The sequence below is a fragment of the Falco rusticolus genome, chromosome 9 (genome assembly GCF_015220075.1).
Source record: "Falco rusticolus isolate bFalRus1 chromosome 9, bFalRus1.pri, whole genome shotgun sequence".
Classification (NCBI taxonomy): Eukaryota; Metazoa; Chordata; class Aves; order Falconiformes; family Falconidae; genus Falco; species Falco rusticolus.
Window position 1 is genome coordinate 30,370,482 of NC_051195.1, and position 26,319 is coordinate 30,396,800.

The window sequence follows — 26,319 nt, forward strand, 5'->3', positions numbered from 1 at the left end:
ATTTTTTTCCTGCCCTCTTGAAGTTTCCTGCTGCTAAACTTCAAAGAAGGGAGAGAAATTTAATCTTTCTTTAATTAAAGTACCTGATGGCTTTCTTTTAAGCTCAGCGGCTTTGATTATCTTTTTTAGCTTGTTTTTTTTGTTTTGCCAGGTCATCTTTTTTTTTTTCTTTTTCCTTTTCCTTGCTACAAATAAGTGTACACTTTGCACATGCAGGTTGTTTCCAATATAAATGCCAAGCATATTTTCATAGCGTTTTCCCCATATAAAAACCCCCAAAACCAAAATAATAACAGAAAATAATAATGGGAAGAATCTCCTTTGAAAGGAACTGATATGGTAAGCCTGGTCACTATGACAGTGTGGTACCAGTTTTGATGAAACTTGGACCTTCTGCTGGGTCCTTCTAAAAAGGCTGCTGGTCATGCCCAAATTCATTATACAATTGTACTGATGTTTGTCTTGTGGATTGTGCTCTTTATCCCCTGTATTGAAAGGTGAAGAGTATGGGGAAACCTGGGTAGAAAAGGTCTGTCCGGGTCTGGGCTGGCAGGGCGCCGTTCTGCAGACGCGGACCTGCCTGGTGTTCTGTCATCTGCCCCTTTCGTGTCCTTCCTTCTTCGTTAACTAACTTTCTTCTTCTCCCTCCCTAACTTGTACGTGGTCCAGAAGTTCTTTCCCTCAGATTTTTAGTAATCCTATTTTTTTGTTCCATCCTTTCATTTCACCTGTCCTTTTTCTTTGTTTGTTTTTTTTTTAATATATTTTGTCATGTTGCTGTCTGTCCTTTGTTTCTGATTAGTAATGTACTATAAGGCCCCTGGTGAGACGAAAGGGCAGATATAAGTCACAGTAGTGGAAAGCCGTTCCAGACAGAAACCTTTATCCCGAGCAGCAGTGATGCTGTTCTCGTCACACACAGCTGTTATTTTGTGTACGCAGGTGGGACAGACAGGACAAGTTCGCTCAGCCTTCACAGTTCCTTGTTCTCCAGTGGGAATTACAGCATCAAGCCTTGCAGGCAGAAGGAGCTTTGGCTCCTGGCAGCAGTTATTGCAGCCTGCTGTGGCTTTCAAGATGGCAAGTCGGTGTGGAGGAAAACCTTGCAGGGCTCTGAGTGCTCCCCCCAAGCCTGTGCTTCATGTTGCCATGGGGACCTGCACTACCTCCACACTGCAGAAATGGCAGGAAAACGGCCGCGTTGTCAGAACCTGGATTGTTCTGTTCCCTTTTTGAAAACTGAAGGAAAAGACATCAGAGGGATTTTAAATGGGAAATACAAAACAGGGCAGTTCTGCCATGCTTCTAGAAGCACCTAAGGCGTTAGGTTTAGAAGAGGCTGGATGCAGAGATGTAGAACAGGCTGTGTCATTTGAGCAAGCAGAGATTATATGTATAGTCATTAAGTGACAGAGGTAGGTTTGAATTTTAGGTAGTGCTTTTTTTTTTTTTTTTAGAAGTTTATCTATAGAAAAGTCTTCAAAGGAGAATTTGAAAAGCTTGCAAGGATACTGTTGCTGACTTGTGCAAAGAGACTTTGTCTCTTAAGATTATATGGTAACGATCTTTCAGCTGAGAGTGGGGGTCACATGGTAAGTAGCACAATTTACATCGGGTTTCAGTTTGGTCTGGCTGAATGAAATTTAACTGCACCAAGATCCAAAAATTCACCAGTCCCAAAGACAGTTCTTTGATCAGTGTGTACTGTGTGTGCATCCAGGGAGAAGCCCATCTGCAGGAGGGCTTGGGATCTCTCCTAGGATGTATTTCTTCCCTCCTGTCTTCCTGGTGACTGTGTGGGTGGAAGCTGGGGATGCAAAATGTGTGTGGCTTCCTGAAAGCACGTTTACTTGGGATAAACTGTGGCCAGTCATAGCTGCAGGGGACAGCTGCGAGGTTTTTCAAGTGAAACACTGCAATGCTTAAAGGCTGGTGATGGAAAATGATGTCTCTAGTTTACTCCTTTCCTGGACACGGATTTTTCTCTGTAGCATGGACTGTTTTTGCTGTTTTGTTGGCTGGTGTGTACCACGTGGAGCTTGCGCTCCTTCACTGAATTTTTGTCCCTTTGAGCACTGGGAGGTACTAGTGGAAATGTTGAAGTAATCATCATGTGGACTGCACTCTGGTCCACTGAGGACTCTGGCACTCTTACTATTTTTGAAAACGTCTGCTCTGACTCGGGGAACAAGGCATATGTAGGTACCAGGTGGATTAAAAGCGGGGGTGAGGGTTGACTGGGACTGACTGTGGATGAAAGGTTTGGTGTGGAGTTACGATTGTAAATCATTAAGAAAGAAAAATAAATATCTATTAAGCATGGTCTGGCTATCAAGATCTCCTGTAAGTGAGTCTTGGGAAGTTACCTTTCTCTGGTCATTGCCGCTCATCAGCTAAAGCACTGTGACCAGGGCATGGCCATTGCAACATAAAACAAAACCAGGTTTGTTTAAGGCATACTCTGTGATGTCGGCTACCACCTCTGGACTCAAAATGTACTCTTTTTCAGGGTAATTTGGTTGTTTAGCTCTGTGTCTAGTTATGACTGGATTAAGTATTTGCAGTTCTTTCGTGCTACATTGCAATATATTATGTCCCTTTGAAACTGGTGACTTTAAATATTTTCTACTTGATTTAAGAAATCTTTTGCTCTTGCCCATTCCTCAGCCGAAAACAAGTCTCCACCTCGGCCCTGCGGGTTGAATCACTCAGACTCTTTAAACCGAAGTGATCGCATCGATGCAGTGACACCAACGTTAGGGAGCAGCAACAACCAGCTGAATGCATCTTTCCTCCAAGTGTATGTTCCAGACTACTCAGTGAAAGCGCTCACAGACATTCAGTTTGTCAAGGTAGGAAAAAAGCTAGAAAGGCCCTGCTGGAAAGCTGGGCTTGGCTGGTAGGATGGAGAGCCCGGGGAAGGGAGGTCCCTATAGACTGCTCTGTGAGTAAATAGGATTATGAAAGCAGCCGTTTAAAAATCGCTTGAAATTACCTTTTGCCAGTATCTGCTGTCCATTGATTTGTCTTCACTGTTCCTCTCATTTAGGCTTGTAAGTAGATTGGTCATGTAAGTTTCTGGATTTCAGGTCCCTCGAGGAAAGATTGTAGAAAATAATCTCTCTCTGCTTTTAGTTATGAAAGATGTATCCTTGTGAAGCCTTTGGAGCCATCGGAAATGGAGACCCTTCATTATCAGACAGTGTCCTTTTCTAAAGGATGAGACATTTTCTGTTGGTTGCAGTCTTTATTCACTTTTGATTTTGGTTTCAGTTTGGGGTTCTTGATCTTACTTTCTGACTTGCCATCCTACTTCTGCTTGGAGAAGTCTTGGACATTTTTCTTTATCTTAACTTCACATGTTAGGCTCATGTCTCATAATACCAGTGAGTTGCTGCATGGATACAGCTCTGTCCCCCAGCATGGTGCATCCCACGCTGTAATGTCTGTGACTCCTGTGGGATAGGAAATCTAGCTGAGCTGAGGCACAGCTAATGCTGGCAGCAGTTTCAGCCCAGCTGGGCGTCCAGGGAAGCTGATGTCCCATGGCCAGAAGTTGACCTTGATGCTTTTCTTAAATTAAGTGCACACTCACAGTTTCTTTGTATGCAACTCAAATGATTTGTGAATTCAAAATCTGTCAAAGTTAATTCAATATTACGAATGTGGAATAGAGATACTAGAATGCTAAATCTGTAGCCAAATTTTTAAAGTAGACTACAGTGTTGCATTCAAAATTTGACAGATGCAAGTGTACTGGTGGATGGATCAAGCCTCCAAGGTTTAGATCAGTAAATATTTATCACTGGGCCAGTGATTCTCACTACAGATTTCAGTGGCTAATCTGCTGTACAGAGCAGCTGCTCATCTTAGGCCGCTTTCTGTGGAGTCCTTCCAACTCTCACTGTGTTCGTACTGAGGCTAATGAATGCTAAGCTGTCTGGTATCTCTGCAATCAGACTTGCGCATCCCTTCTTGCATCAGTCTGCTTTACATATAGGACAGAGTGCTCAACATTATTGTTTTCACTGTGCCATGTGGGCATTTATTCATTTAACACCATGTAAACCAGGGTTGTGACCTGCTCGTGCATGTTTTGGATTTTGCTTTTGGAGTTGTGACCTGGTCCATCTGACTCTCTCCATTTCCAGTCCCTCTCTTGTGCTGTTACTGAAAACTTACAGTTTTCTAAAAGTCGTTTCACCTCTTCCACCTTCCTGCCTGCTGAGATAACCCACTGCTGTTGTAGCGCACGGGGCTGCCAGTGCACGTGCATCCTGCTGCCTGTCCTGGCTGAGAAGGCTGACCTGGAGGAATTTTCAGGGCTGGTTGCTTGTGGCTCCAGAAGGAATTCTCCCCTCTACCACCATATCCGGATACGTGGGGCTACAGGCTTCCTTGCCTCTGGGGCACTGTGGGCAGCAGCACTCTGCTCTAGGCCGGCTCCTGTCATGACTGTTCCGCTGACTGCAGCCAGCTCTTGCAGAGACCAGTGGAAAACTTCACGGGTTGCTAATTTGGACTCGGCTCTGCAGACATCCTGGTCTTTTCTAGAATCAGATGTCCTTATGTACTAGAATAAGGCTGTAGGTCCTGCTGCATTGACTGGCCTAGACAAGAGCAGTAATGCTTGTACCCTCTGGCTCAATAGGGACTGTTAGAGCCTCACCAGGAGCTCGTTGAAGCTGGGAGAAAGACTTCACTGAACTCTGGTTCTGGCCCTAAAAATGTGCATGGTTAGAAGGAAATGGAGATCTGATTTAAAAATCTCTGCATAGGAATAAATCCCTGCCTTTGAACAGCATGGTGATCACACAGCTCAGTGCTTCCACCCTGTCTGGAAATGTCACCATGCTGTGGTGTTGAGTTGGGATGCCCTAGGCTTGCAAAGCGCAGGGATGTTTTATAGAAACAGGTGAACGGGGGTTGAAGTGTGATCATCTGGAAAGGGAGGGCACACTAGTTTCTCGGTGTGTCCCATGGGAGACACAAAAGCGTGACTGACTCTTTTTGTTCCTTCCTTCTGTTCTTGGAGCAGATCTCAAGACAGCAGTACCAAAATGCCCTGATGGCATCCCGGATGGACAAAACACCTCAGTCCTCGGACAGTGAAAACACTAAAATCGAACTGACTCTTACGGAGCTGCATGATGGTTTGCCAGACGAGACAGCAAACCTGCTGAATGAACAGAACTGTGTGACTCACAACAAGCCCAACCACAGTATGCACAGTGAAGGAGCCATCTAGGAGCTGACTCCCCACAACCCACCCATCCCATCTCTTCAGCAGGACCAGACCTTGCTCCTTCCTGCCTCCTCCCCGAGTGTGAACACCGTTAGTATGTGCTTGCAACACTGTGCTGCATCCAGTGTTCTGAGACCAAAGACTTTTGTGTCCGTTCTGGGAGCAGAAGAGGAAGAAACAGGAAGAAAGGAGCAAAGAGCAAGAGAGACTAAAGCCCCAGGCGTACTTTGGGAATGGTGAGCCACCCTTGAGAACGATGAAAATACTTCTTGCAAAGTAGAATCGTGTTTATTTTTTATCTGTATTTTTGATCCTTGTTGGGTTTTTCCTTCTCAAACACATATGGAGAAGTTTTAAAAGCTCCTCCAGTTATTTTTTCAAGAGAGATCATGTTTTTAAAAAGTATTTTGCAGAGTTTTAAATTGTTTCTGTCCCTCCCAAACCTCAAATGGGCTCTGTTGTGGTTTTGTGAATCGGCTCCAATGTCCTTAGGCCTCTTTTCACCCCTCTCTGGTCCTTTTTGTTGCCCTATTGAAGAAGTTAGTAACTGGTACTTGTATGTTATTTGTGTCCCAAGAATGAGCAAGCTTCAAGGAACCTCTGGTTTCAGCCACCTGGAGGGCCAAGGGATGAGTATTGTTAACATTCTTGCAGTTAAGTTTCAGGGAAGGAGTGGTTACTTTGGTATTTAATGATCTCTCAAATTTCAGAAGGTTTCTTTGTAAAGCACACAGAAGCGTTGTTACACTTACACTTTTTTAACATCCAAAAACTTTGTGTATGTTGAAGATGATACTGAGGGGGAGAAGGAGTTGGTTAGCGAAACTGCAGTCTGGTGTCATGAAATCCAGGTGTAATTTTCCGTAGTGAAGTAACGGGCTGATCTTTCATTGGTGTTCCTGACAATTGCATGGTGAAGTAATGTGTGCACCCCAAAATGACAAGCTTTTAAGCACTCTTGTGCTGTAGCGGTCTGGACACCGTTATCTTGGCCAGAACGGATGTGCAATCTTTGCTAAATGACAAAGAATATCAGTGCCCGTCCTTCCTTCAATCTCTAGTATTAACACAAAAGTTGCTGCTACAGTTACACCCAAAGTACATCCTCCAGGTGACAATAAACCTCTGCCAGTGCAAGGCTGGGCTCTGCTGAGGAGTCGGGACCATCCTCTCCTCTCCAAGAACTGACAAACTAAACTTCCCAGACGCGAGTGTATTGCACTTCAGGGATTCGGAGAGGTTCGTTTCCAGGCTGTTCCTAGCCACATTCCTTCCTTTGAGTGGATTTAGTGCTTTTCCTTCTCTCTTGCCCCTTTTAACAGCCGTTTTAGGGATTACCGTGGTAGCAGAGCAGAGAGCCTCCCACCCAGCTGCCACTAGTGCAGGGCACCCTGCACTGGGCAACAGAAACCGATTCCTTCACCCCAGAAACCTGAATGCAGACTAGACTGGGTGCAAGCAAGAGGCAACCTGCAGCAGTTGTGCATCACCCATTTCCCACTCCCACAGACAGAATCTTAAGTTCTCAAATGAAAAAAAAAGAAAAGCACCCTGGCCATCCTCTCCCCTTCCAGTGCTGTCTCAAACAAAATGTGAATGTTGCCTTCAGTATCTAGAGTGATTAATAAATCAGGCATTGTGGTTTCTCTGTTTTGAGGCCTTTTCATGGCCCCTGGCTATGTAGCATTTCCTTTCCTTTCTTTACACCCAGATAATCTCATCTGGCCCTCAAAGAAGCCCCCAGCCCCAAATGCAGCTGCGCAGCTCTCTGTGTCTGCATGCCCGCCCTGTCTCTCCTGCTCGCGGGCTGGGGAAGGCACTTGCTGCAAGTTCCCGTGGTCTGTCTTTGTGAACAGTGGCTGGAAAGGTGCAATATTTTGCTGCAGGATCTCCCCGCAGGAAACTGGCGTGCGTGGTGTCAGAGCCAGTTGGGTCTGCATGTGTTTCTTCTCCTCTCTCTCTTGGCTTCGGAAAGCAGCCCTAATTTTTGCTGTCCTTCCCGATGGGAAAGGTACGCTTCTTCCTTGGAGCCACCTGCAAGGGTGAAGTCCCCACAAGGGGGCATAGAAACTGCACGGTATGTAACTTGTGCACCCAGTGAGGAGGAAACGGGGCCTCAAAACCTTACTCTCACATTTAGCTTTTTATTAACTTTGAGTTCCCTCTAAAAGCATTTCCTTGGTCTCCATCCTTGCTTTGATGTGCGCCAGCCTGCCGCCGCTGAGAGCACGCAGCTCAGCATTGGCACGGGCTGACCTGACCCCAAGCCCTGCTTATTCCCAGAGAGCTGCCAATATTGCACCTTTCTTGCAAAGCAAAATGTTGAGATGTTACGATGTTTGTCCTCGGCGAGAAATTTGCCTCGCCAGTTTTTAATCTAATGTTGCTGAATGTAAAAGTTTGTCGGAAGTGTTTGACACAGTGGTGAACTTGAGATGCAGTATCCGTTTTGTCAAACCTGCCGAAGGAGGGAAGGCTCAAGTAAAGGTGGCTTTCTCTCTGGGCTGAGGTTGCTCGCTGGATCTGACTTCTGCTTCTTATGGCAGGTTATAGATTTGTTTCAGTGTGTGTTTCCCTTTTTTTTTTTTCTTTAAAAAAAAAAAAAAAGGGCAGAAAAAAAAAAGCGCCAATTTTTCCAACCAAAGCCATGTGATCCCAAGCAAATACCTCCTGCTTCTGCCCATGCTGCATTGTTCCAAAATTTGCAGGCAATTTTTTGCATGACTGTTTTTCATCATTTGTACAGATCCAGTACTGGGAAGTGAAATAATTTCCATAAAAATAGTTGATTATAGATGTGTTTCATATGGAAAATATGTACCTGACCCAGAGGGGTTAGGAGCTGCTACTGCTAATTAGCTTGAAGAACAAAGCATGGTCCTCTCCCTGGAGGGGAAAAAATCCAGTCTCCCTGTTCTCAGGGTATTTACAGTTTTACTGTTTAGCAAATGCAAGGGGTTCCCAGCCGTTGTGGTGGGAACCATCGCAAGCAGAGGAGCCCAGCGCCCAGCTCAGGATCACTTCTGAGCCTCCAGATGGCATTTGCCGGCGCTGGGGCTTGGCTGCCGCGACTGCAATGGAGATGCCACAGCATCTGAGTCTGTGCCCTTGCAGGTGGTGTCCTGCCAGAGAGCTATGCTTTCGCTGCCTTGCTGGCTGCCTGCCTATATTCAGGTAGGCTCAGATGCCGTGCCGCAGTGCCATAAGGATGCGTGGCAGGGCTGCCAGCCGTTGCCATGGCGCAGGGCACCAGCTGGTGGCTTTGGGAATCGTTGGACCTGACCTCAGACCTCGGCAAGGCTTTGACTCGCAGAAAGGATACTGCATCTTCCTATGTCAGCTCCTACTGCCGCCTTTGTTCCCCTCATCCGGCTGCCTCCGGGGGCAGGCAGAGGGGTGGACGATGGCCTGCTGGCCGGGGGAGGCTGGGAGGGCATCTAGCCATGGTTTCTACTGTCAATACAATTTTGCACAAGAGTTCTTTGAAGTGAGGTTTTCAACACTAATATCTTAAATGCACAACTGTGAATTATAACTTTTACACTCCTGTTGGTTGAATTTCCTTTAAATGAAATGAACCTGAATCTGTTTTAACTATGATTTATTTTTTTTTAATTCTGTGTATTGCCAAATCTTTGTAAAGAGTGAAGGAATGTTCTTGCTTTCCAGTGAGAATCTTTCTCCAAATGAGACTGACTCTGGTGATGTGGAGATCATACGAAGCACACTAGTTCTGAGTGGAGAGGGGCTCAGGGTGGGCTTAGCAAACCAGCCTTGGCCTCTCTATGGACCCCAAGCTCAGACCCTCCAGAGTTTACAAAGCGATTGTTGTTTTATTCCCAGCTTGTCCGCTCCCTGAAATTCCTGTGCTGAAGGCCGCTGCCCTGGAGGAGCTCAGGACGGGGTATCCTGCAGAGGGGCGAGGGATGCTGGCAGGGTATCTGGGCTGGCCAGGGAGCGGGGCCCTGAGGCTGGGGGGGCAGGATGATGTGCTTCCCCCGCCCAGTTGCACCAGCAGAGCGAGCTCCACGGGGCAGGTTCTTCCACCGCTCTCCATTTCTTCTGCAAACTTGTAGTTGTGTGTAGTTCCTTCTCATGCTCCTTTTGCCCCCACGCATGCTCCTGCCGCAGACTGAGCAGGGATGGGATGATGTCAAGACCTGTGCGGGGCAGCTGGAGCTGGCTGCTCAAGGCTTGCGGTTCTTGAGCCCCCTTAGGAGAGGGGTCAGCCACTCATTCACATTGTGCTTGCTGTTCTGTTCCTCCTCTGTTCTCCTGGGCTTACTCCCTTTTTCCTCACCACAGGTTTGTTTTTGTCGGTGGTGTTTTTTTTCTTACTTTCTTTAAGTGCCTTTTTGTGCGGGTGGAGCTGGCAAGAGTAGGCGTCTCAGGACATGGCCCTTTGCACTCACCACAGACCTGGAGAAAGTTCAGGGGGAGCAGGGCGAGTTGCCAGTGATGGCCCACGGACGTCACCCGTGGCTGCTTCTTAGCCTTCAGGGCCCAGCTCAGATGAGAATGAGATTTTGGCACTGGTGCTGTCAGGCTCTGGTTCAAATGAGCTCAAAGAAAACCAAAGAGGTGGCTTTGTGCGAGGGGCTGCTTGGGCAGCAGTGGTGCTTCCTGTGATCTCTGCAGAGCTCAGCCGAGGGGTGTGGGGGTGTGGATGGCAAAGAGCAGCGCTGTCTCCTCACAAGCATCCTGTGTAAGTATCCTACATGGTGGAGAACGCGACCGCCTTCTCCAAGACCCCTTGGAACGTGCATCTTCCTTGTGCTGAAATACACTATCTATAGAAATCCTTCCCACATGAAAGATGTACCATATTTTATATGATATCTAATACACGCATCTGTGGTTTTAAAACTAGTACCTGTGTACCAGTTGTCAAGTTATCCAGTGTCTGGATTACCGGTAGAAGATGGGCTGGGGGGTGGGGAAGGATGCTGCAGAGAGTACCCCGTGTTGTGATGGTAACTTGAGGCTTCATTCCAAAGACGTCTGACCAGTGTTGAGGGGCTCCTGCCTTCGTACTGTGCTGCCTTGCGCGCAGCTGGCATGAAGCAGAAACCCGGCGTGCTGAAAGGCTCAGCGTGGTACAGACCTGGGCTCGCTGCCCACCCCGCTGCCTGGCTGGACACTGGGGCTCTAAATAAACCCAAAGAAGTACCTGGGCCTTGGCTACTGAGGGTTGGTTTGGCCCAACAGTGAAATGATGAGCTTAACTAACATGATCAGAAGCTGGGCTTCTGTCTTTTCGTGGCACAGAGGAGAGAGCAGCCTTCATCCTGACTTGACCAGCAGAGAGGACAAGCCCTACACTGCAAGCTGGGCTGGGAAGCCGCCCTCATCCCTGCTCTGTTGTTATACTTGGGCCATCAGTTGCAGGACTCTTGTCAATGTGATCTCTGTGGTGCTGCTGGCCTCACTCCCCATATGTTGGCAGCACAGGGGACTTGGAGACACCCACAGCTTCCCGCAGAGTCCCCCAGACAGTCCCACTCTGTGTCTTGCTCTTGTCCTGGAGCCTGGCTGCATGCTGGGTTGCATTCCTCCGTGGTTAGTTTCATGGCTGCGTCCTTGAGGCCACGGCGAGGGGATGCTGTTGCTGTGGGTCCCAGGTGGTACGGTTGAGCTTTTTGGTCTGGTTGTGCATATTTGCTGTTCCGTTAGAAGCTGGGTGCTGAACCTGGGGATGCCAGAGCCTCTCTAGGAGAAAACCTGGCATGCCAGGTTATCCCGGTGTCCTTCCCTGAGCTGCGGGGGTAGGAAGGGGGTGTCGGAAGGCTGCCTCCAGCCCGTGGCATGGTACAGGTGGCAGACAGAAGTGTTTTTCAGATTGGTAGCACTAAACTCAAAGTGACATCTTTTTGTTCTCATTATCCTGAGGTCAGGCTCTATAGCGGTTCTGCACCTTGGAATATGGTACTCGAAGCTGCTGGTCTTCTGTCCCCAGCTGAAAAACATTGTTCTGCTCTCTCCTTCAGGCCCTGTTTCCCTCTGAGCAGGGCCAGTTGATCACTAGGATCCTGCAGAGGATGGTGCCCTGGCTGCTTTCGCTCCTCCAGCACAGATTTCTGGCTAACAGAGTGCTTGATGTGTGATCCTCTCCCAAAGCAGGAGAGGTTTGGCTGTTCTTGACAGAAGCTGCTTGTCACGGAGCAGGGCTTGAGGTTTGTCAGCTGTTGCGAGCCAAGCAAGTGCCTGAAACATGGAAAGGCTGCAGGTAGCTCTGATGCCTCACAGTTGGCTTTGATGTCTTTGTTGTCTTCTCCTCCTGGAAGCAGTGCAGCAGTTGGTTGATAGCCGGGTTTGCTGGGGAGGAAGGGTTTGTTCCCAGCATTTGGTGCTTGGTGGAGCAGTCTAGCATCCCACATCAGCTGTTTGGAGACCACAGAGCTTTATAAAAGCAGGTGGGTTTTGTTTTTTTTAATCCTGTGGGCATCACTGCTGTACCAAATCCTTCCAAATTCAAGTGAGACATTTGCAGGCATCGGGTGAGTAGCCTGCATCGCAGGCTTTTGGTTGGAAGTGCCAATACTGAATGGATGCCTTCTGGCTTTGCCCAGACATCAGCGTGGGAGGGTGAGGGGGCTCCCAGTGAGCCCCTCTGCACGCAGCAGTGACAGGCTGGCTGGGCCTAGATCAGCTCTAGCATCGTCCCTGCTTTAAAGTCTCAGGTCCCAGCAGGCTGGGCTGAGCTGGTTTGGCTGGCGGCTTTGTACCCAGGGTGCGTGCTCTGTCCTTCTGCATCATGCTGGATTCAGCAGTGTGGCTTTCTGTGGCGGCTGCTGCTGCCTTGGCCGTGACCGTCCCTCTGCTCTTCCCGCTGTGGTTTGGTTGAGTGTTCGGGCCGGTGAAGGGAGGAGATAGGGCGGTCAGGAGTGCGCAGTGCTGTGGCTCCTGCCTTCGTTCCTGACGCTAAGGGTGGGAGGTGCTGCTCAAGGGACTCTGCCTTCCCCGCAGACTGCGTGAAATCTGGAGAGTGGAAAGCTACCGGGAGCCCAGCACCGGTGCTCTGGCCCCGTTTGACCCATTTTCTCCTGAGCATGGGGTGGCTTACGAGCGGCTCAGGGTCAGGCCCTGCTGGGGGACCTCGGCGCTCTCGGCACGTGCTGCCTGCAGCACACGCGGCTGCAGAGCCAGCCTCGACCCCCAAACCGTGGGGCAGGTGCCCGGATGCCAAACACATTGAATCTGAAACCCCAAATACTTGAGAAGCGTTCCTGGAAGCCATGAGCGGCTGTGCCCGGCAGCCGGAGGTCTCACACCAAACCTTCCTCCTGCAGCCGGGTCCTTCCCGGCTGCCCCGAGCCACTTCCCGGCCGCTGCTGGCTCGGCTCGGCCCCTGCTGGGACGCGTGGCGGCATTCCCTCCGCAGCGCGGTTTCGTGGCTACCTGAACCTGCTTCACCACGCCAGCCGGCTCTTCCCTGTGTCTTACTCGCCATCGTACGTGGTCTTTGCAAATTGTATCATATTGTACATGACTTTGGGTTTCCAGAGTTGTAGTGTTCTGACTGCAGTATTTCCATGTGTGTACATAAACCTGAATAAGCACAACTGAAATCCTGAATGAAGTGTATACGTTTCATATACTGATTGTCATACAAATGAATTTTATAATTATTCCAATTTTGTTGTAGATTTCCAGTCTTTCCTATTTATTTTGTACCAGATTTATTTGTATATTTTGTGATTTTGTTTAAAAGCATTTTGTTTATTCTTTTTAGATAAATGATGATTTTTTTTCTGTTGAACATTCCAGTTTATGCATTTTTCCCTCCTCCTCCATGCTCCCCTCTCATTTCCAAGGGACATATTTTGGCGTGCGGGTGGTGGGGCTGATGTCAGCGATCCTAGACCCGGATCTCCGCTACTGGCACATCATCAGTCTCTAACCTCTACTTCTGCTGCCAAGAGCCACGGAGAGGCTGGATCCTGTTCCCCGTAGAGCCAGGTCTTGCTCTTCACTGTGGTGGGTCTGGGCCCGTAAGTGCTTGAGCTGGGGAGGGCTGTGCTGGTGGTTTTGCTGACCAGAAGCTGGGAAGCTGGTGGTAACGGCAAGCAGCTGAGTTTCTCTTTCTGAAGTTCCCTCGAGGGTGAGGGCCTTTTTCTTCCACTAATAAAACCCCCTTATTTACAACCTGCTCTCCATATATCATGTTTGTTTGTCTGGAAGCGTAGATGCCGCCTGATGGTTGGTGCGTGACTGGGGCTCACCAGCGAGGGACGTGGCTGGTGGTGACAGTGGCCCCGTTGGATGGGAGCTGCTGGTGGAGTGAGGCTGTCCATCCCCTGCGTTAGGTGCCGCTGCCTGCTCACCGGTGTTGGGACTTTGACAGCAGAATTCTGCAGAGCCTGCAGTGACACAGATTCGTTTCTGAGCAGGAGGGGGCCTGTGCTTAGTCCCCTGCCCAGCATCACTTCCAGCTCCACACTGGCAGAGGAACAGCGACCCTTTCCTGTGCCACAGAGCCCTGCTCTCGCGCTTCTGCTGTCCCTCCACCCCTGTCCTCCTCGCTGCTCTCCCTGCACTGGGCTTTCTTCCTTGCTCAGCTCTTGAGCTGCTAAAACCCTGGTTAGTGAGTTGGGCGGCATCTGCTCGAGCCTCGTGGAGAGGTGTTGCTGCACCCAGTGCAGCCCCCATGGCTGTGCTGCAGGGAGCCCCCCAGCACCTGGGCCTTGCTCCCCGGCGCCGTGGCAGCAGGACGGGGCTTGTGGCCGGTTCTGTGAGGAGTTTGGCTCCCCAGCACCGGCTGGAGGACGGTGGGATGCTGCAAGCAGGATGTAAGTAGAATTAATGTGAATGCTGGCTTCGTGCTGGCTCTTGGCGGTGAAGAGCAGGGGCTCCTGGAAGGGCGGGTAGGAGAGGCTGGGTCCCTGCACGGAGGTAGGATGGCTGTTGGCTGCCCAGGACCAGAGCTGTGTGGCGGTGGGGTGGCAGCAGTGCCCCTGCATGGCTGTGCCCAGCACCAGTGCAGCAGCAGGAATGGGATGGGCCCCCAGCACTAACAGCCAGGTCTTGCAGACCTTGCGAATCGTGCTCAAGGTCAACTTTTGTACCTACAGGTTTTTAAGTGCTGGTAGACCATCCATACCCCCAGCCCGGCGCTCCGGCCGCACGCTCCGCAGCCCGGTGGTCCCCAGGGCTGCTCTGCTGGAGGTGAGCACCCCTGTGCAGGGCCAGGGTGGGCTGGTGGCTCTGTAATGTACCCGCAGATGGCTGGGGCTTTGGGGACCAAGGCGGCAATAGCTGCTGCTCGGGGACTGGCATGGGGGGTTTTGCGTCCTCCGTTGCAGTGAGGCGTACCCCGATACTGGGCTTGTGCTTCAGCGGCAGCAAGGCCTCTCGAGGTGGTGTAAAGGAACGGGAGCTGGGAGCACCTCTAGTTACTTTGACCTAGTCAGTACTTGCTGGCGGTGCCCAACACAAAATGCCCGCGGGGCCGTTGCTAAGGGCAGGGGCGAGCCTTGGGCTGCTGTGCCTGGTAGCGTTTGCGTGGTGCAGCCAGTGAGCCCCCTCCAGCTCTGTGGCGCAGCGAGGGGGGGCGTGCAGTGCTGGTGAAAGTGGGAGAAAGCAGAAAGCAGGTGAGCGAGCGCTCGGGACAGGGTCTGTCCCCCGTGCTCACCTCTGGCAGGAGAGAGAGCCCACCGCTGGCAGGCAGCAGCATGCCTGTCCCTCGGGGCAGGGGACCAGGCTGCGGGGAGAGACAGCAGCTGCGGTGCTGGCTTTTCCTGGGGGCTCTGCGGAGCCGGCTGGAGACACAGGTACTGCCAGGCCACCGGCTTCCTGGGAGGTGTGGGCTGGAAAACTGGCTTCACCCCAGCTCTTGCTCGGTGGCTTTTTACTGCAACACCATGGCAGAGCCCACGCAGGATGGGCAGCGTGGCACCAGGCCAGGCAGTGGGCAGTGCCCATGTCCCCGCCGCTTTCCCACTGTCAAGTGAGGGTCAAATACTTTCCATTGCTCCAGCCTTCAAGAGTCTTCTCCCCATCGCAGTCAGAAATAGCCCTGGGCTGGGAGTGAGCTATTAGTGGCGACCGGTTAGGAAGGAGGAATGCATGGAGCATCCCAGACCTCCCTTCCCGCAGCTGCACCACCCTCCCCAGCTGCTGAGCTAAAGCTTAAAAAATTCAAGTGGCTATACTTGGAGAAATGAGGTTTAAACATAGCAAAGCCCCACATGGCCTTTAGTGAAAGGGCTCGGGAACGGTTCCCTCAAACCCTTCCTGCAGCTACCTCGCTGTGGGTATGCATTAGCCGCTCTGCAGCCCTCAAAATCAAAGGGTCAGGGACCCAGTGCTGGCTTTGGGGCTTTTAGCAGTCCCTGGTGTTGGCTGTGGACTGTTGGCCACCACCTGCAGCCTTTTGGTGTTGCTTTTCTGGCTGGCACTTTGGGCCCAGGGTAGTAAATGTCCTGCTGTGGTAGGGCTGGGGCCTCATCTGGTCTGATTTGGTCGATACGAGGGGTTTGTTCATAAGCGAGGGCTGAGCATGGCACCGTGCTGTCCCCAGGGTTGTCCCAGTCTGGGCCAGGCACAGGCCACACACAGCCTTTGGCTGGGCCAGCCCGTGCTGTCGCTGCAGCAGCGTGGCCTTCCCCAGGTGCTTTTCTCTGTTTAACCAGGCTCGCAGCCCCTGGTGAGCGCGGGCCATGCTGTGCCACCCTGGCCACCGCCTGCCACGGTGGGGACCGGACCTCGGTACTGCCTGTGGGAATCAGCCCTGGAAAGGCTCAGTGTTGCTGGTAGCGGCAGGGTAGGAGTGTTGCCCTTTCTGCCACGGAACAGCTCCTCCTCTCTCTGAATCCAGGCCAAAATGTTTCTCTGTCTCCCCCGCCTCCTCCAGCTGAAGCTGATGGGGATAAAAAGCACCTTGTGTCCCTCCATTGCTTCCTGGACACCGGACAAGCCCTTAAAGCCAGATCCACAGCCACTGCTCAGCAGCGCTTCACACAACCAGCTTCCACAGATGCTTTGCCTGTTCCTCAGCCACCCATCCCACCAGGACCCCCACAGACAAGTCCTGGCTCTCCCTGCCACCTCCAGCACAGCTCTCATCATCTCAGCGACGTGCCACAAAATGCCAGGCATTTTTTAGAAACATCATCATTTATTTGACTTGAACAACTGCCACTACAGCAGCAGCATTTCCTGCTCAGATGGTGGTGGTGTGATTTTTCTTTTTATTTTCTCCTAAGGTACTTTAAAAAGGAAAAAAAAATAATTAATTGAGTTTATGGTAACGAAACAACAGTCGAATTTGTTACAAGAGGGCCCTTGTCAGAATCCCTTCACAGCAAACGGCACAGGCTCCAGTAAGGGAGGCTGCACTCCCGACACGGAGGAAAACCCCAGGGCACCGCTGCCCTGCTGCGTGCTGGCCCTGCCCCTTCCCTGGGGTAGCTTTTGGGCACAAGGACTGCTTGCCCATCCCCGTGGGCCACCCCTGGTCCCCGCACGGCAGCCTGCAGCCGTCACCCTCCTTGGCCAGGGACGCAGCCTTGCCCACCGCAACCTGTGATGAGGCTCTGCTTGCTCCGTGCCAGGCTAAAGACAAGGGCAGCTGCTGGTGGGACTGGAGGCTCCTGCCGCGGGGCTGGCCCCGTGGCACAGGCTGTTTCCTAGTTTAGGGCAGACAGCGTGGCCCACAGCACCCTGGAATAACAGGCCCTTTCACTCCAGATGGTGGCTGGGTTTGTCTTTGAGATGCTTCGCTTTCTTAAAGCTGAACAGACAGAAAGGTTAGTAATAGGCAGTAGGAAAAGTGACTAACATAACGCTAAAGCAGTAGCTTCAAGCTCCTGGGTTAATATTTACTGCTGAAAAACTACAGGAGTTGAGAACACAGTGTGCGGCTCAGCTGTTTGAGAAATGCGTTGGAAATCATGCATCACATGCCGATGATGAAAGAGCTTTGAAACACTGGGAGAGGATAACAAGCATCTACAAGCAGAAACGTGTACAGCTGCAGATATGCAAGAGCTGGAATCCCACCGCCATCTGTGACAGCTGGAGGAACTGAACCACTTAGATGGAGAAACTCACGCCAAGCAGAAGGTAAACTGACTGCTGGAAGCCACAGCAACACCCTGGGTAACACAGGAAGGTGGGACTTCGTAACCCAGAAGCGGAGGGTTAAGGGCAGCAACCCAACAGGCAGGAGAATTTAGATCATTTTGTCTCCTGCAGGGTCCAGCACATCCCTTCCTTCTCCACAGCGAATCTAACAGATGGCAAAAACCGTTCACAGGACACTGTTCAAATGGAATTCAAATGAAACACATCATGGGAAAGGGAGAAACATGCAGCATCCCTGTATGTAATGGGAGCAGCATGACAGCACAGGTGGGCAGTCCAATCTGAATGCACCACCCCAGGCAGAATCCATCAGCTTTTTGAACCGTCTGCAAAACTGAAAACAAGGGTCTCCTCCTAATTAGTGTTAATTTGTTAAAAGTTTCCAGACACTTCCAAAACGTGCCTTTGCAAGAATCACAGCCCCCCCAACCCATCACCCCAAGGGCCCCAACAAAGGAATCTGCTCCTGATCACTGCTAGAGTCACGGTTTGTCTTCAGCGGTGCTTTGCTTTTTCCTTCTTATTCCTCTTCCTCTTCCTCCTCCTCTTCCTCCTCTTCTTCTTCCTCATCATCATCTTCATCATGGCAGTGTGTGATTTCCTGAGGTGCCTGGGGGAAGAGGTTGGGCGGTTTGATCTCGCTGATGGAACGGGTCAGTTGATGCCGCTTGTAGTCAGAATCTTTAAAATCCACTGAGGTGCGATTGCGCGTGGCCATCGGTGACTCCTTCTCATTGATGTCAACGTGTGTGTGCTCCACCGTGGACTCGTGTGGCATCTACACATGTAAGAGAGAGAGGAGATGGCAGGGGGTGTCCCAGTCCCGGGCTATCTCCCTGAGACAGAGGGAGGGCAAACCCCAGAACGTGAGCCTTTTTTTGGCCCATGGTGCATCAAATACCACCCAACCCTCCAAGGTGCCATTCCTGGCGCTTGCGGAAGTGTTAACAAACACCGGTGCGGGCACCTCTGGGACCCCTGCCCACCTTCCCACGGTCCGCAACTTACCAGGACATGGGCGGCTCTGAAGAGGTAGCTGAAGGGGTAGTAGAGGAGGTTGATGAAGGAGGCTGCATAGAGATCAGCGTAGCGCATGACCTGGCTGGCAAACAGGGTCTGCCGAGAGCCGCTGCGGAAGAGGCTCCCCATCATCCCATAGCACATGTCCATGTCGTGGGTCACTTTCTACAAGCAAAGGGCAGATTAGGTCCTGGGCCGGGCAGGCAGCAGCATGGAGCCACGACAACACTGGAGTGCGCTGGGGGCTACAAGAGAGCTGCAAGGATCTCCAGCAAGGCTTTCTGTGCTCACATCCTGCAGCATCAGAGTGCAGCTACGTCCCAGCTAACAGAGGGGAAGGCAGCAGCGGGCTCAAGAGCCAGTACCTGCCCCAGGCTGGCACCCAGGGGTGGCTGAACCAGAGACTACAGGCCCTCCAAGCTTGTGTGTGCCAGCGCCCTGTTCTGCAGCAGTGAGCACCGTCGGTGCCAGTGCTGCTGTATGCATGAGCAAGGAGACCCTATTCCAGACCAGGCTGCCTTTCAGAATTGCCAGCGTCACCAGCGAGCTGAGAAGCTCCTCTGTTTGCATCCACTAAGACAGAACAGAGAACAGCTTTGCCAAGCCTGCTGTGCCCACCCAAAGGCAAAGCAAAGCATTTCAGGGCTGAGCGGTGGGGCTGGGTTGTCTCAAGCCCTCTGGGATCCAAAAGGATGAAAAGGGATTTTTATGATTGGTACCTTAATGCGTCTCTGGATGGAGCTGATGTCAGGGCGTTCATTGCTGCTACTGTCCAGATGCCTAGTTACAGGCGAGAAGGCAAACACATGGTGTGAAAAGTCTTTCAGAACAGATGCTGTGGGATGGGGGCTTGGGGGAGGAGGCTGGTCTGGAGGGGAAGGTTGGTCTCGTGGGCAGAGCCCAGGCCTGAGTCAAAGCTCTGGCAGCAGTGCCGCTAACTCAACCCCAGGGTTTTGTCAGAGCTGCTTGTTAGCTGTTGCTAGGCTGGGAGAGGCAGCAGGGAAATTGTCACTGTTTGAATACTCACTTGTATAGCTCGGCCAAGAATATGTCCAGACTCTGCAGCTCTTCAAAAAGGGCTGGAAAATCCAGAAAAAAAAAAAAAGGGGGGGGGAGGGGGTTAAGGTAAGTTTAAACTGTTGAAATGAAAAGGCAAACCCACCATCCTGCCTCCTCCCCTCGCACGGCAGGGGAGAGGCGCTGCATCAAGAAGCACGACATCTCACAGCCACTGTGCAGGGAGAGGGTTCAGTCACGCTCTGTGCCACCGGCAGAGCTCTGGGCTTGGTTTTTGATTGCCACTTTTGTTTTTGAGGCTGAACCTTCACAGCCCTCGCCCGAACCTTCCAACCAGCCATGGGGCAACTTGGATAACTCCCAAACCTATTACACACCAAAGGGCAAACCTTTGCAGTAGCAAAAGTAGCAGAAAAGCAGTAGTGCTGGAAGATGGGAAACACACAGCACTTTGGCAGCAGAGGGAGTGGGAGGAAGGAGAAGGAAGTGGCTGGTGAGCCGGGACTCCCTGCAGATGGGAGAGCACTCATGGCTCAGGCATTACAGGGAGAATATCCCAGGCGTCTTGTCAGATACTTTTTACCGGAGAAGCCATGGCTCCATATGGATGGAGGGAGAGGAGTTTTAGGGGCAGGGTTATGGATTAGGAACAACTCGACCCCACCCAGCTGCAGCTTTTCCCCCAGCCAAGTCAGAGCTTGGCTGATCAAGTGCAAGCAGCCTGGGAAAGAGCACAGGAAAGGCCTGGGACCCTGAGGCCAGCCCACAGAGAGCTGCCCAGCTCCGGCCACCAACACCCAGACCCACGGAAAAAGGGCCAAAAGGAGAAGCGGCAAGCCAGGGCAATCCCTCCCCTGCACCCCTGTAAGCCCTGGTGATCTCAGAGGTGCAGCACCAGGCAAGCAAGAGCAAAGCCTGGCCTGGGGTTTGCCTGGCTGCTGACCGCTTTTGTCTGTCCAGACGTGCAGCTCCTGCGCCAGCTCAGGGATCACCAGGAAGGTCCTCCAGCCCTGGCGCTTCTTGGATTTGAGGATGTCGCCAAAGATATGGTCTCCGATGTACAAGATGTCCTTCCCTTTGGCCCCCAGGAGGTCACAGACTGTGTCTGAAGAACCTGAGAGAAGAATGGCATGGTTCAGAACGGGGAGCCAAAAGGAAACAGATGGCTCATTTCAGAGGGCTAGGGTTAGGGACAGAGCAGGTGCATTTTCCTCCCAGACACCTCCACTGCTCCATATAGCACCTCTGTTTGGCCACGGCAGCACAGGCAGCGCCCACTCACCTGGGGAGTTCATCCAGGGGCAGCTTTGCCCACACCCCCCAACATGAATGGCAGCAGCAGAGGGGCCGTGCTGCCTCCCACCCCATGGGACAGGAATGGAGCCCTGGGCACCACAGACAGCCCTGTATATCCACCTGCTGCTCTTCCCTATCTCAGGGGACCCTCCAAGTGTGGCACAGTGGCAGTACTGTAAGTACAGCTGGGAACGTTGCGCTGGGCCAGCTGCAGCTCCCCCTCTACCACAAGCCCTGCAGCGGCATTTCCTAGACCCTTCTTGGCAAGGAGGAAAATGGTGTTTGAGGAGGAATGGGTCCATTTCTTCCCTGCACTGAGCAGCAGTGATGATGGAGAGCTTCTGGTGCACTGCACAGAGTGCACAGTACAATGTGCTTTGGGAAACACAACCTTGCCTGGTGCCTGGCACAAGTCCTCTCACAGCCAGAGTGGCTGAAGGCCACAAGGGCATGTCAGAGCCACTCCACAGGACAAGAAGGGTTCTTGCCTCACCTCCCGAGTACACGATGCCGTGCTGCAGCGGGCCAGTGTATGTACCAATCTTCAGCTTCCCGGTCACCTGAGGAAGGAGACATTGCGTTAGTGCAGAACAGCTGATGGTCTGGATCTTTTCTGTCTTATTGATACTTTACTCTTTATCTCGCTCACTCCCACACAGCCTAGAGGTGGCTTTCTGTACTCTTTTCCTATTGCCACTTGCAGTACATTAGGGAAGCCAGCAAAGCCTCAAGCTCTGCTGTGCTCCAGGTGATGGCGTTGCTCAGGAATCACTAAGAGGAAAAGCCACCCCACCATCTCTAGGGCAGGTCCTGTCTAAACACTGTGTTGCCCGTTGCCACTAAGAGACACCAGACAGGAGGTGCACGAGCCCTTCCAGCCTATGCCACTCACCATCACCCTCCATGTGCCACTCACCGTGTCCACCTGCCGCAACACAGTGCCTTCCCCAAAGAAGAGGGGTTTTCGTGCATCCACCAGGATCAGGTCAAAGTAGGACTGCCACGGCCGATGAGCACTCCCAGGCTGCAAAGGCAAAACCAAACCCCAGAATCAGGCACAACACAATCAACTGCAGGGCGTTTAACCACAGTGTCATTGTCCATAGCCATAACTTCTATGACAATCTTGGTCCATCAAGAGCTGCTAGCTCCTGCCTCTTGTGGTGTGATGCTGGGCTGCCAGCACCACCTCCTACAGCAGTCCCCTTTCGCAGCAAGCGCATCCCAACCCAGCCTAGCAGTGAGGACTGAGAACATGGTGTGAGACAGGAAAACTGCACTGAACATCCATGCCACAGGACAGCTGCCGTGTAAAGAGATGCTGTAAGTGACACTGCTGCCACTCTTTCTGAAGGTGATATCCTAGGCAGATCCAGACACATGTGACTTCATGGCTTCAGCCTTACGAGGCCATGCTGGTACATTTGCCATGACTGGGAAATGCCTGGACCCTATTCCACAGAGCACGGCTTTGAATCACAGCCCTGCCTGAAGAATACTGGGCATTCATGAACCCTTTCTGCCCCTTGCTTCTATTCTTTCTGAGATCAAGACCACAGCAAGGATTTCTTTGATCTATCAGTTATGGTGATTTTCCATGTTCTGAAAATTTCTCCCTTGGTTGCCTTCTACCTTCAGAGCACAGTGTGAAAACACATCTTTTGAGCGTGAGATAGCCTCCCACTGAGACACTGAAAAAGCAGTATAAATTCAGCTCATAAGCCTCTCTCCAAAAGTTACAGGGCTGAGTTTTGACCTCAGAAAATGAGAAAAAGCATGACTCAAACGTTTGGAGTTACCGTAGTCAAGGCACAATCAGCCATAAATGTTTCTGCTGTTTTATAAAACTCTTCCCTTTCCATCAAGGTTTTTTTTTTTAACATCTAAAACACTGTGCAAGATTTCTAAGAAACCTGGCTGCAAAATGCCACAGTTAAAATGTTTTATCACTAAAATAATGTTATCATTAACACAGATTATTGTTTGAGACCAGATGATGCCTCTTTTCTCTGTTATATTGTATTTGCTTTGATCCCATTCAAATAGGACACAAACCAGCAAGTGTATTTTAACCAGATTAAAGCAACTAATCCCATGCTGCCGATGAAGCAGGATTAAAATGCCTTCCAGCTACACAGATAATTAGGCACATCAGTTTCTGTTGGAACTGCAGTCTAGAAATCACATACCTTTGGTCCATGTGGAAAGTCAAACAAGTAAGTCATAATTTTCTGAAAGACAGAAAGAAAAGTATTCAAAGATGCGTTTTTAAACATACATTTGTGTAGTTTATAAAAGCATACTTTTCTGCTTTTATCTTTTCAGGTTACAGAACTTTATTTTCAGGATTTCCATGAAAGTCAGCGTAAGATCTGGAGACAAAATGAATGAATAGAATTTAAAGTGACAGAAACTAAACCAGTAATTTTTATAATCAAAGAACATATCTGCCTCAGAAATCTCAGGAATCTGCCTCAGAAATCTTCAGGTATATCTTGCAATGCTTTAAAATGGCACATAAATCTTTGCATTAGCAGTGTTGCAACAGACACTTACCCGGAGCTGAAGTAACAGCGTTTATTCCTACAGCACAGCAGACAGCCCTTTCTGGCTTTTAGACCTCTCCAGCACAATGGCTTTGGTGACCTGTCTGTACTCAGACTATCTCACTTGAAAGACAAGCTCTGCATTTTAAAGGATGCTGAAATCTAAAATTAGTATCTCTTTCAGCCTTTTAATTGCTGAGGAACTGAGTGAGGCACAGAGGGACTTAAGCCAGGCCCATGCTAGGTCAGTAGCAGAACCAGGACTACAAAAGATGATTCAAGACCTAATCTGCGTTCACCACTAAACCATCCTACACCTAGTTTAGAAACCCCCTAATTCTCCACCAGAAGATGTCCTACCAAAACCCATACAAATGAATGGCTGGCATTTGCTTACTTTATTATATACCAACACAACAACTGAGCAGCACTTACATCTGTGTATTTATAGTCGCTGTTTGTGACAAGAAACACCTTCCCAACTTCATTCATGCGGCTGAGCAGCAGTGGTAGCTTCCCCTGAAAGCCAATAGACATACAAGTCACACACAGGAGCTACAGAGATTCATCACAGGCAAAAAACTTTTAAACTATGATGCTACCAGACAAAACAAAGCAAATCAGACCATCAAGCAAGCAAACTCATGTGTTTTGCAGTGGCCAGAGCCAGGAAAGCTGCTGGTCCATCCACATAACAGCCCCTCAGAGGACAGCCCAGGGGGAGAAGGCAAGGGGGAAGGGTTCAGCGAGGCTGCGGTGCCTTTGCCAACGACAGTGCCAGGCACCCTGTGCTGTTCCCACCAATTTGGCCTGTGCCAGGCATGCTGGAGCAGCTCCTCCAGCTCCAAGTCCGTTCCCGAAATGGGCCCAGAGGCAGATGAAATCTGAGCTGACACAAGCCACAAGTTGGAGTGCATTATAATTCCAGCCTCAGATTAGGCAGAATTTATTCCCGGGGATATTTTTATTCAATCATGAATCTCAGTCCATTGCCAGAGTAGCTGATTACCTCACAGAACAGTTTCCTAAGAATTCTGCAGGCATGTAACTAGAAACAAGGTTAACTGCTTCAAAGTGATACTTAAAGACAGGGCTCATCTAAACTAAAGAATAATTACACCATATGTGGTCCAGAGGGGCCTTGCACACTGCAGAGAGGGCGTAAGTAAAGGAACCACTGGAGCTTGCTCAGTTAGGCGTGCTGAACACACTTTCCAGCCTATCAAGAGACTGGACACTGGTGAGTCTTTCAGGATCTTTTCCTCAGTCCCTCACGGTTAAACACATGTAACATTTTTGTTGGATGGCTAAAGAATACTTCTGTCTAAAAAGATGCTCATCTGTTGCTTTTTAAAAACAAGGTCTGCTTGGGCAGAGAAAATGCGGGCAGGGAACACAGTTGCTTTCCCCACCAAAAGAAACAACGCAAGCCTTGCCAGTGTATTCACCTGTGTCCCATGGTAACATTTCCTCTGGCTTTTATATTTTACGTAAAAAACATGCACATGAATACGAAATCACGTGGATCACTGGCTCAGAATAAAGGCTGCATCCGAACTTTCCACTTTGCCTTTGATTATTACAATAGAAATGACAGCGTTATCTGTTTTGTGGTTTAGTAAAGCAAATCAACACGTTTATTTCTTGCTTGCTTACTCAGTATAGAATGTCACGTAGCACAAGTAAAGTAACTTCACACTTACATCTTTCACCACGTACTTTTCCAGATTCTCAAGGGTCTTTTCCTTGAGCGATCCCTGAAATAGAAACAACAGAACCCAGTGAGGTAATGGAAACTTATGATGTAAGAGACATCAAAGTAATGCCAACTTTCACACTTTAAAATGCTGTGAAAGTACAAACCAGGGCGAATCTGAACCAGTGACTCTAGAGATGAGAGGCTTTGAGTAGCAGGGACCATCACAAACTCTGTGATCCATCGATTCCCTCACCATGGTAAATAATCCACTTCAACAGCATTTTAACCCTTTCAGAAGGGAATACAATAGAAACAACAAAAAAAAAAGATTTGCCATACCAAACAAGACAGTCAACGACCTGTCTCCAACACTGACCATAATGCTTTACTCAAAGGCCAACTCCAACATGTATCACACAACACTGCATAAGGAAAGAAAAATAGATTCCTGACTTCGCTAGGGCTTAAAGAACCACCACAACTACAACTGTGAGCAGGGTTCTCCTGTGATCGTTCTCCATCCCACCCCAACAGACCTCTTGAATGAGGAAGAACAAGAAAATCAGGTTTTTAAGCAGACATTAACGCTCACAAAGTTATATTCTAAATTTCTGCGCAACTGTGTGAAAAAGATGAACTGCCTCTCCTCTCTAAATAGAGAAGAATTGATGTATTTCTCTGTTTAATGCAGGTACTTTTCAGACAACATAAGATAGTACCAATGTAAACCATTTACAGTAAAGTGTTTTAATAATTAGGACAATGCACAAGTTGTGGACTGTAAGTACAAATACCCTCATGGCATCATGTTCTAAAACCCATGAATTACAGTACAGAAATGGAATCTGGGCACCATAAAAAGGAACAGGGAGCCAAGGCAGATACGTTCCCGTACTAGGAGGGCAGTGGAGATCTTGATTTACAGCCGCAATTTATTGTTTGCTCACTAGGCGGCAAAGCGGGGCTCTTGCCCGGTGGATTAACACATCTTAACTCATGAGTTACAAACCAGTCCCTCTAACTCAGTTACAACTACAGACGTCCCAAGGAGTTCTTGCAATCACCTTGTAATGAACCCAGTCAACAGCATCTCTGACATCCTGGAACATACTCCTGAAGGACATGAAGAGGTCTCCATCTTTAAACCCTGTTTCACAGCTGTGGGGAGAAAGAAGAGAGATTGTAGCAGCCAATCGCACCAGGTGAGAAACATGTAAAAGAAAAGTGACAGTTCAAAATGTTGTTTGGAGTTTGTTTAACTATAGTGGTTTCTTATTTACTACTTTACCACAGCTCAGACTTGAAAGAAGGCTACAAACAGAGCTTAACAGGCTCTGCGTGCTACCCAAAAAAATTTGTTTAAAATTTTAGGATGTGAGCTCCTAACTACAGGCCTGTGCCTCCACAGCAGT

At 50.0% G+C, this 26,319-nt stretch overlaps 2 protein-coding genes across 10 annotated transcripts in view; one reads left to right on the forward strand and one right to left on the reverse strand.

The window, feature by feature from the left end:
* Positions 1-13,390, forward strand: part of CNNM2 (cyclin and CBS domain divalent metal cation transport mediator 2) — a 128,634-nt gene extending 115,244 nt beyond the window's left edge. For 2 of the 3 annotated variants that reach the window (XM_037400124.1, XM_037400125.1), the window contains 2 exons: positions 2,668-2,852; positions 5,039-13,390. In XM_037400124.1, coding sequence (XP_037256021.1) covers positions 2,668-2,852; positions 5,039-5,248 — 395 coding nt within the window. In that variant the 3' untranslated portion in view covers positions 5,249-13,390. Of the gene's footprint in view, positions 1-2,667; positions 2,853-5,038 lie in introns of those variants that run through there. The other variant, XM_037400126.1, reaches the window with a different exon arrangement.
* A 2,951-nt stretch (positions 13,391-16,341) lies between these two features.
* The window catches only part of NT5C2 (5'-nucleotidase, cytosolic II), a 63,332-nt gene continuing 53,354 nt past the window's right edge, over positions 16,342-26,319 (reverse strand). For all 7 annotated transcript variants that reach the window (XM_037400615.1, XM_037400614.1, XM_037400617.1 and 4 more), the window contains 11 exons: positions 25,972-26,065; positions 24,912-24,965; positions 23,644-23,727; positions 22,852-22,893; positions 21,579-21,686; positions 21,156-21,222; positions 20,310-20,480; positions 19,377-19,428; positions 19,069-19,129; positions 18,338-18,514; positions 16,342-18,107 (listed from right to left, as the gene is read on the reverse strand). In XM_037400615.1, the coding sequence (XP_037256512.1) occupies positions 17,850-18,107; positions 18,338-18,514; positions 19,069-19,129; positions 19,377-19,428; positions 20,310-20,480; positions 21,156-21,222; positions 21,579-21,686; positions 22,852-22,893; positions 23,644-23,727; positions 24,912-24,965; positions 25,972-26,065 (1,168 nt within the window). In that variant the 3' untranslated portion in view covers positions 16,342-17,849. The remainder of the gene's footprint in view (positions 18,108-18,337; positions 18,515-19,068; positions 19,130-19,376; positions 19,429-20,309; positions 20,481-21,155; positions 21,223-21,578; positions 21,687-22,851; positions 22,894-23,643; positions 23,728-24,911; positions 24,966-25,971; positions 26,066-26,319) is intronic.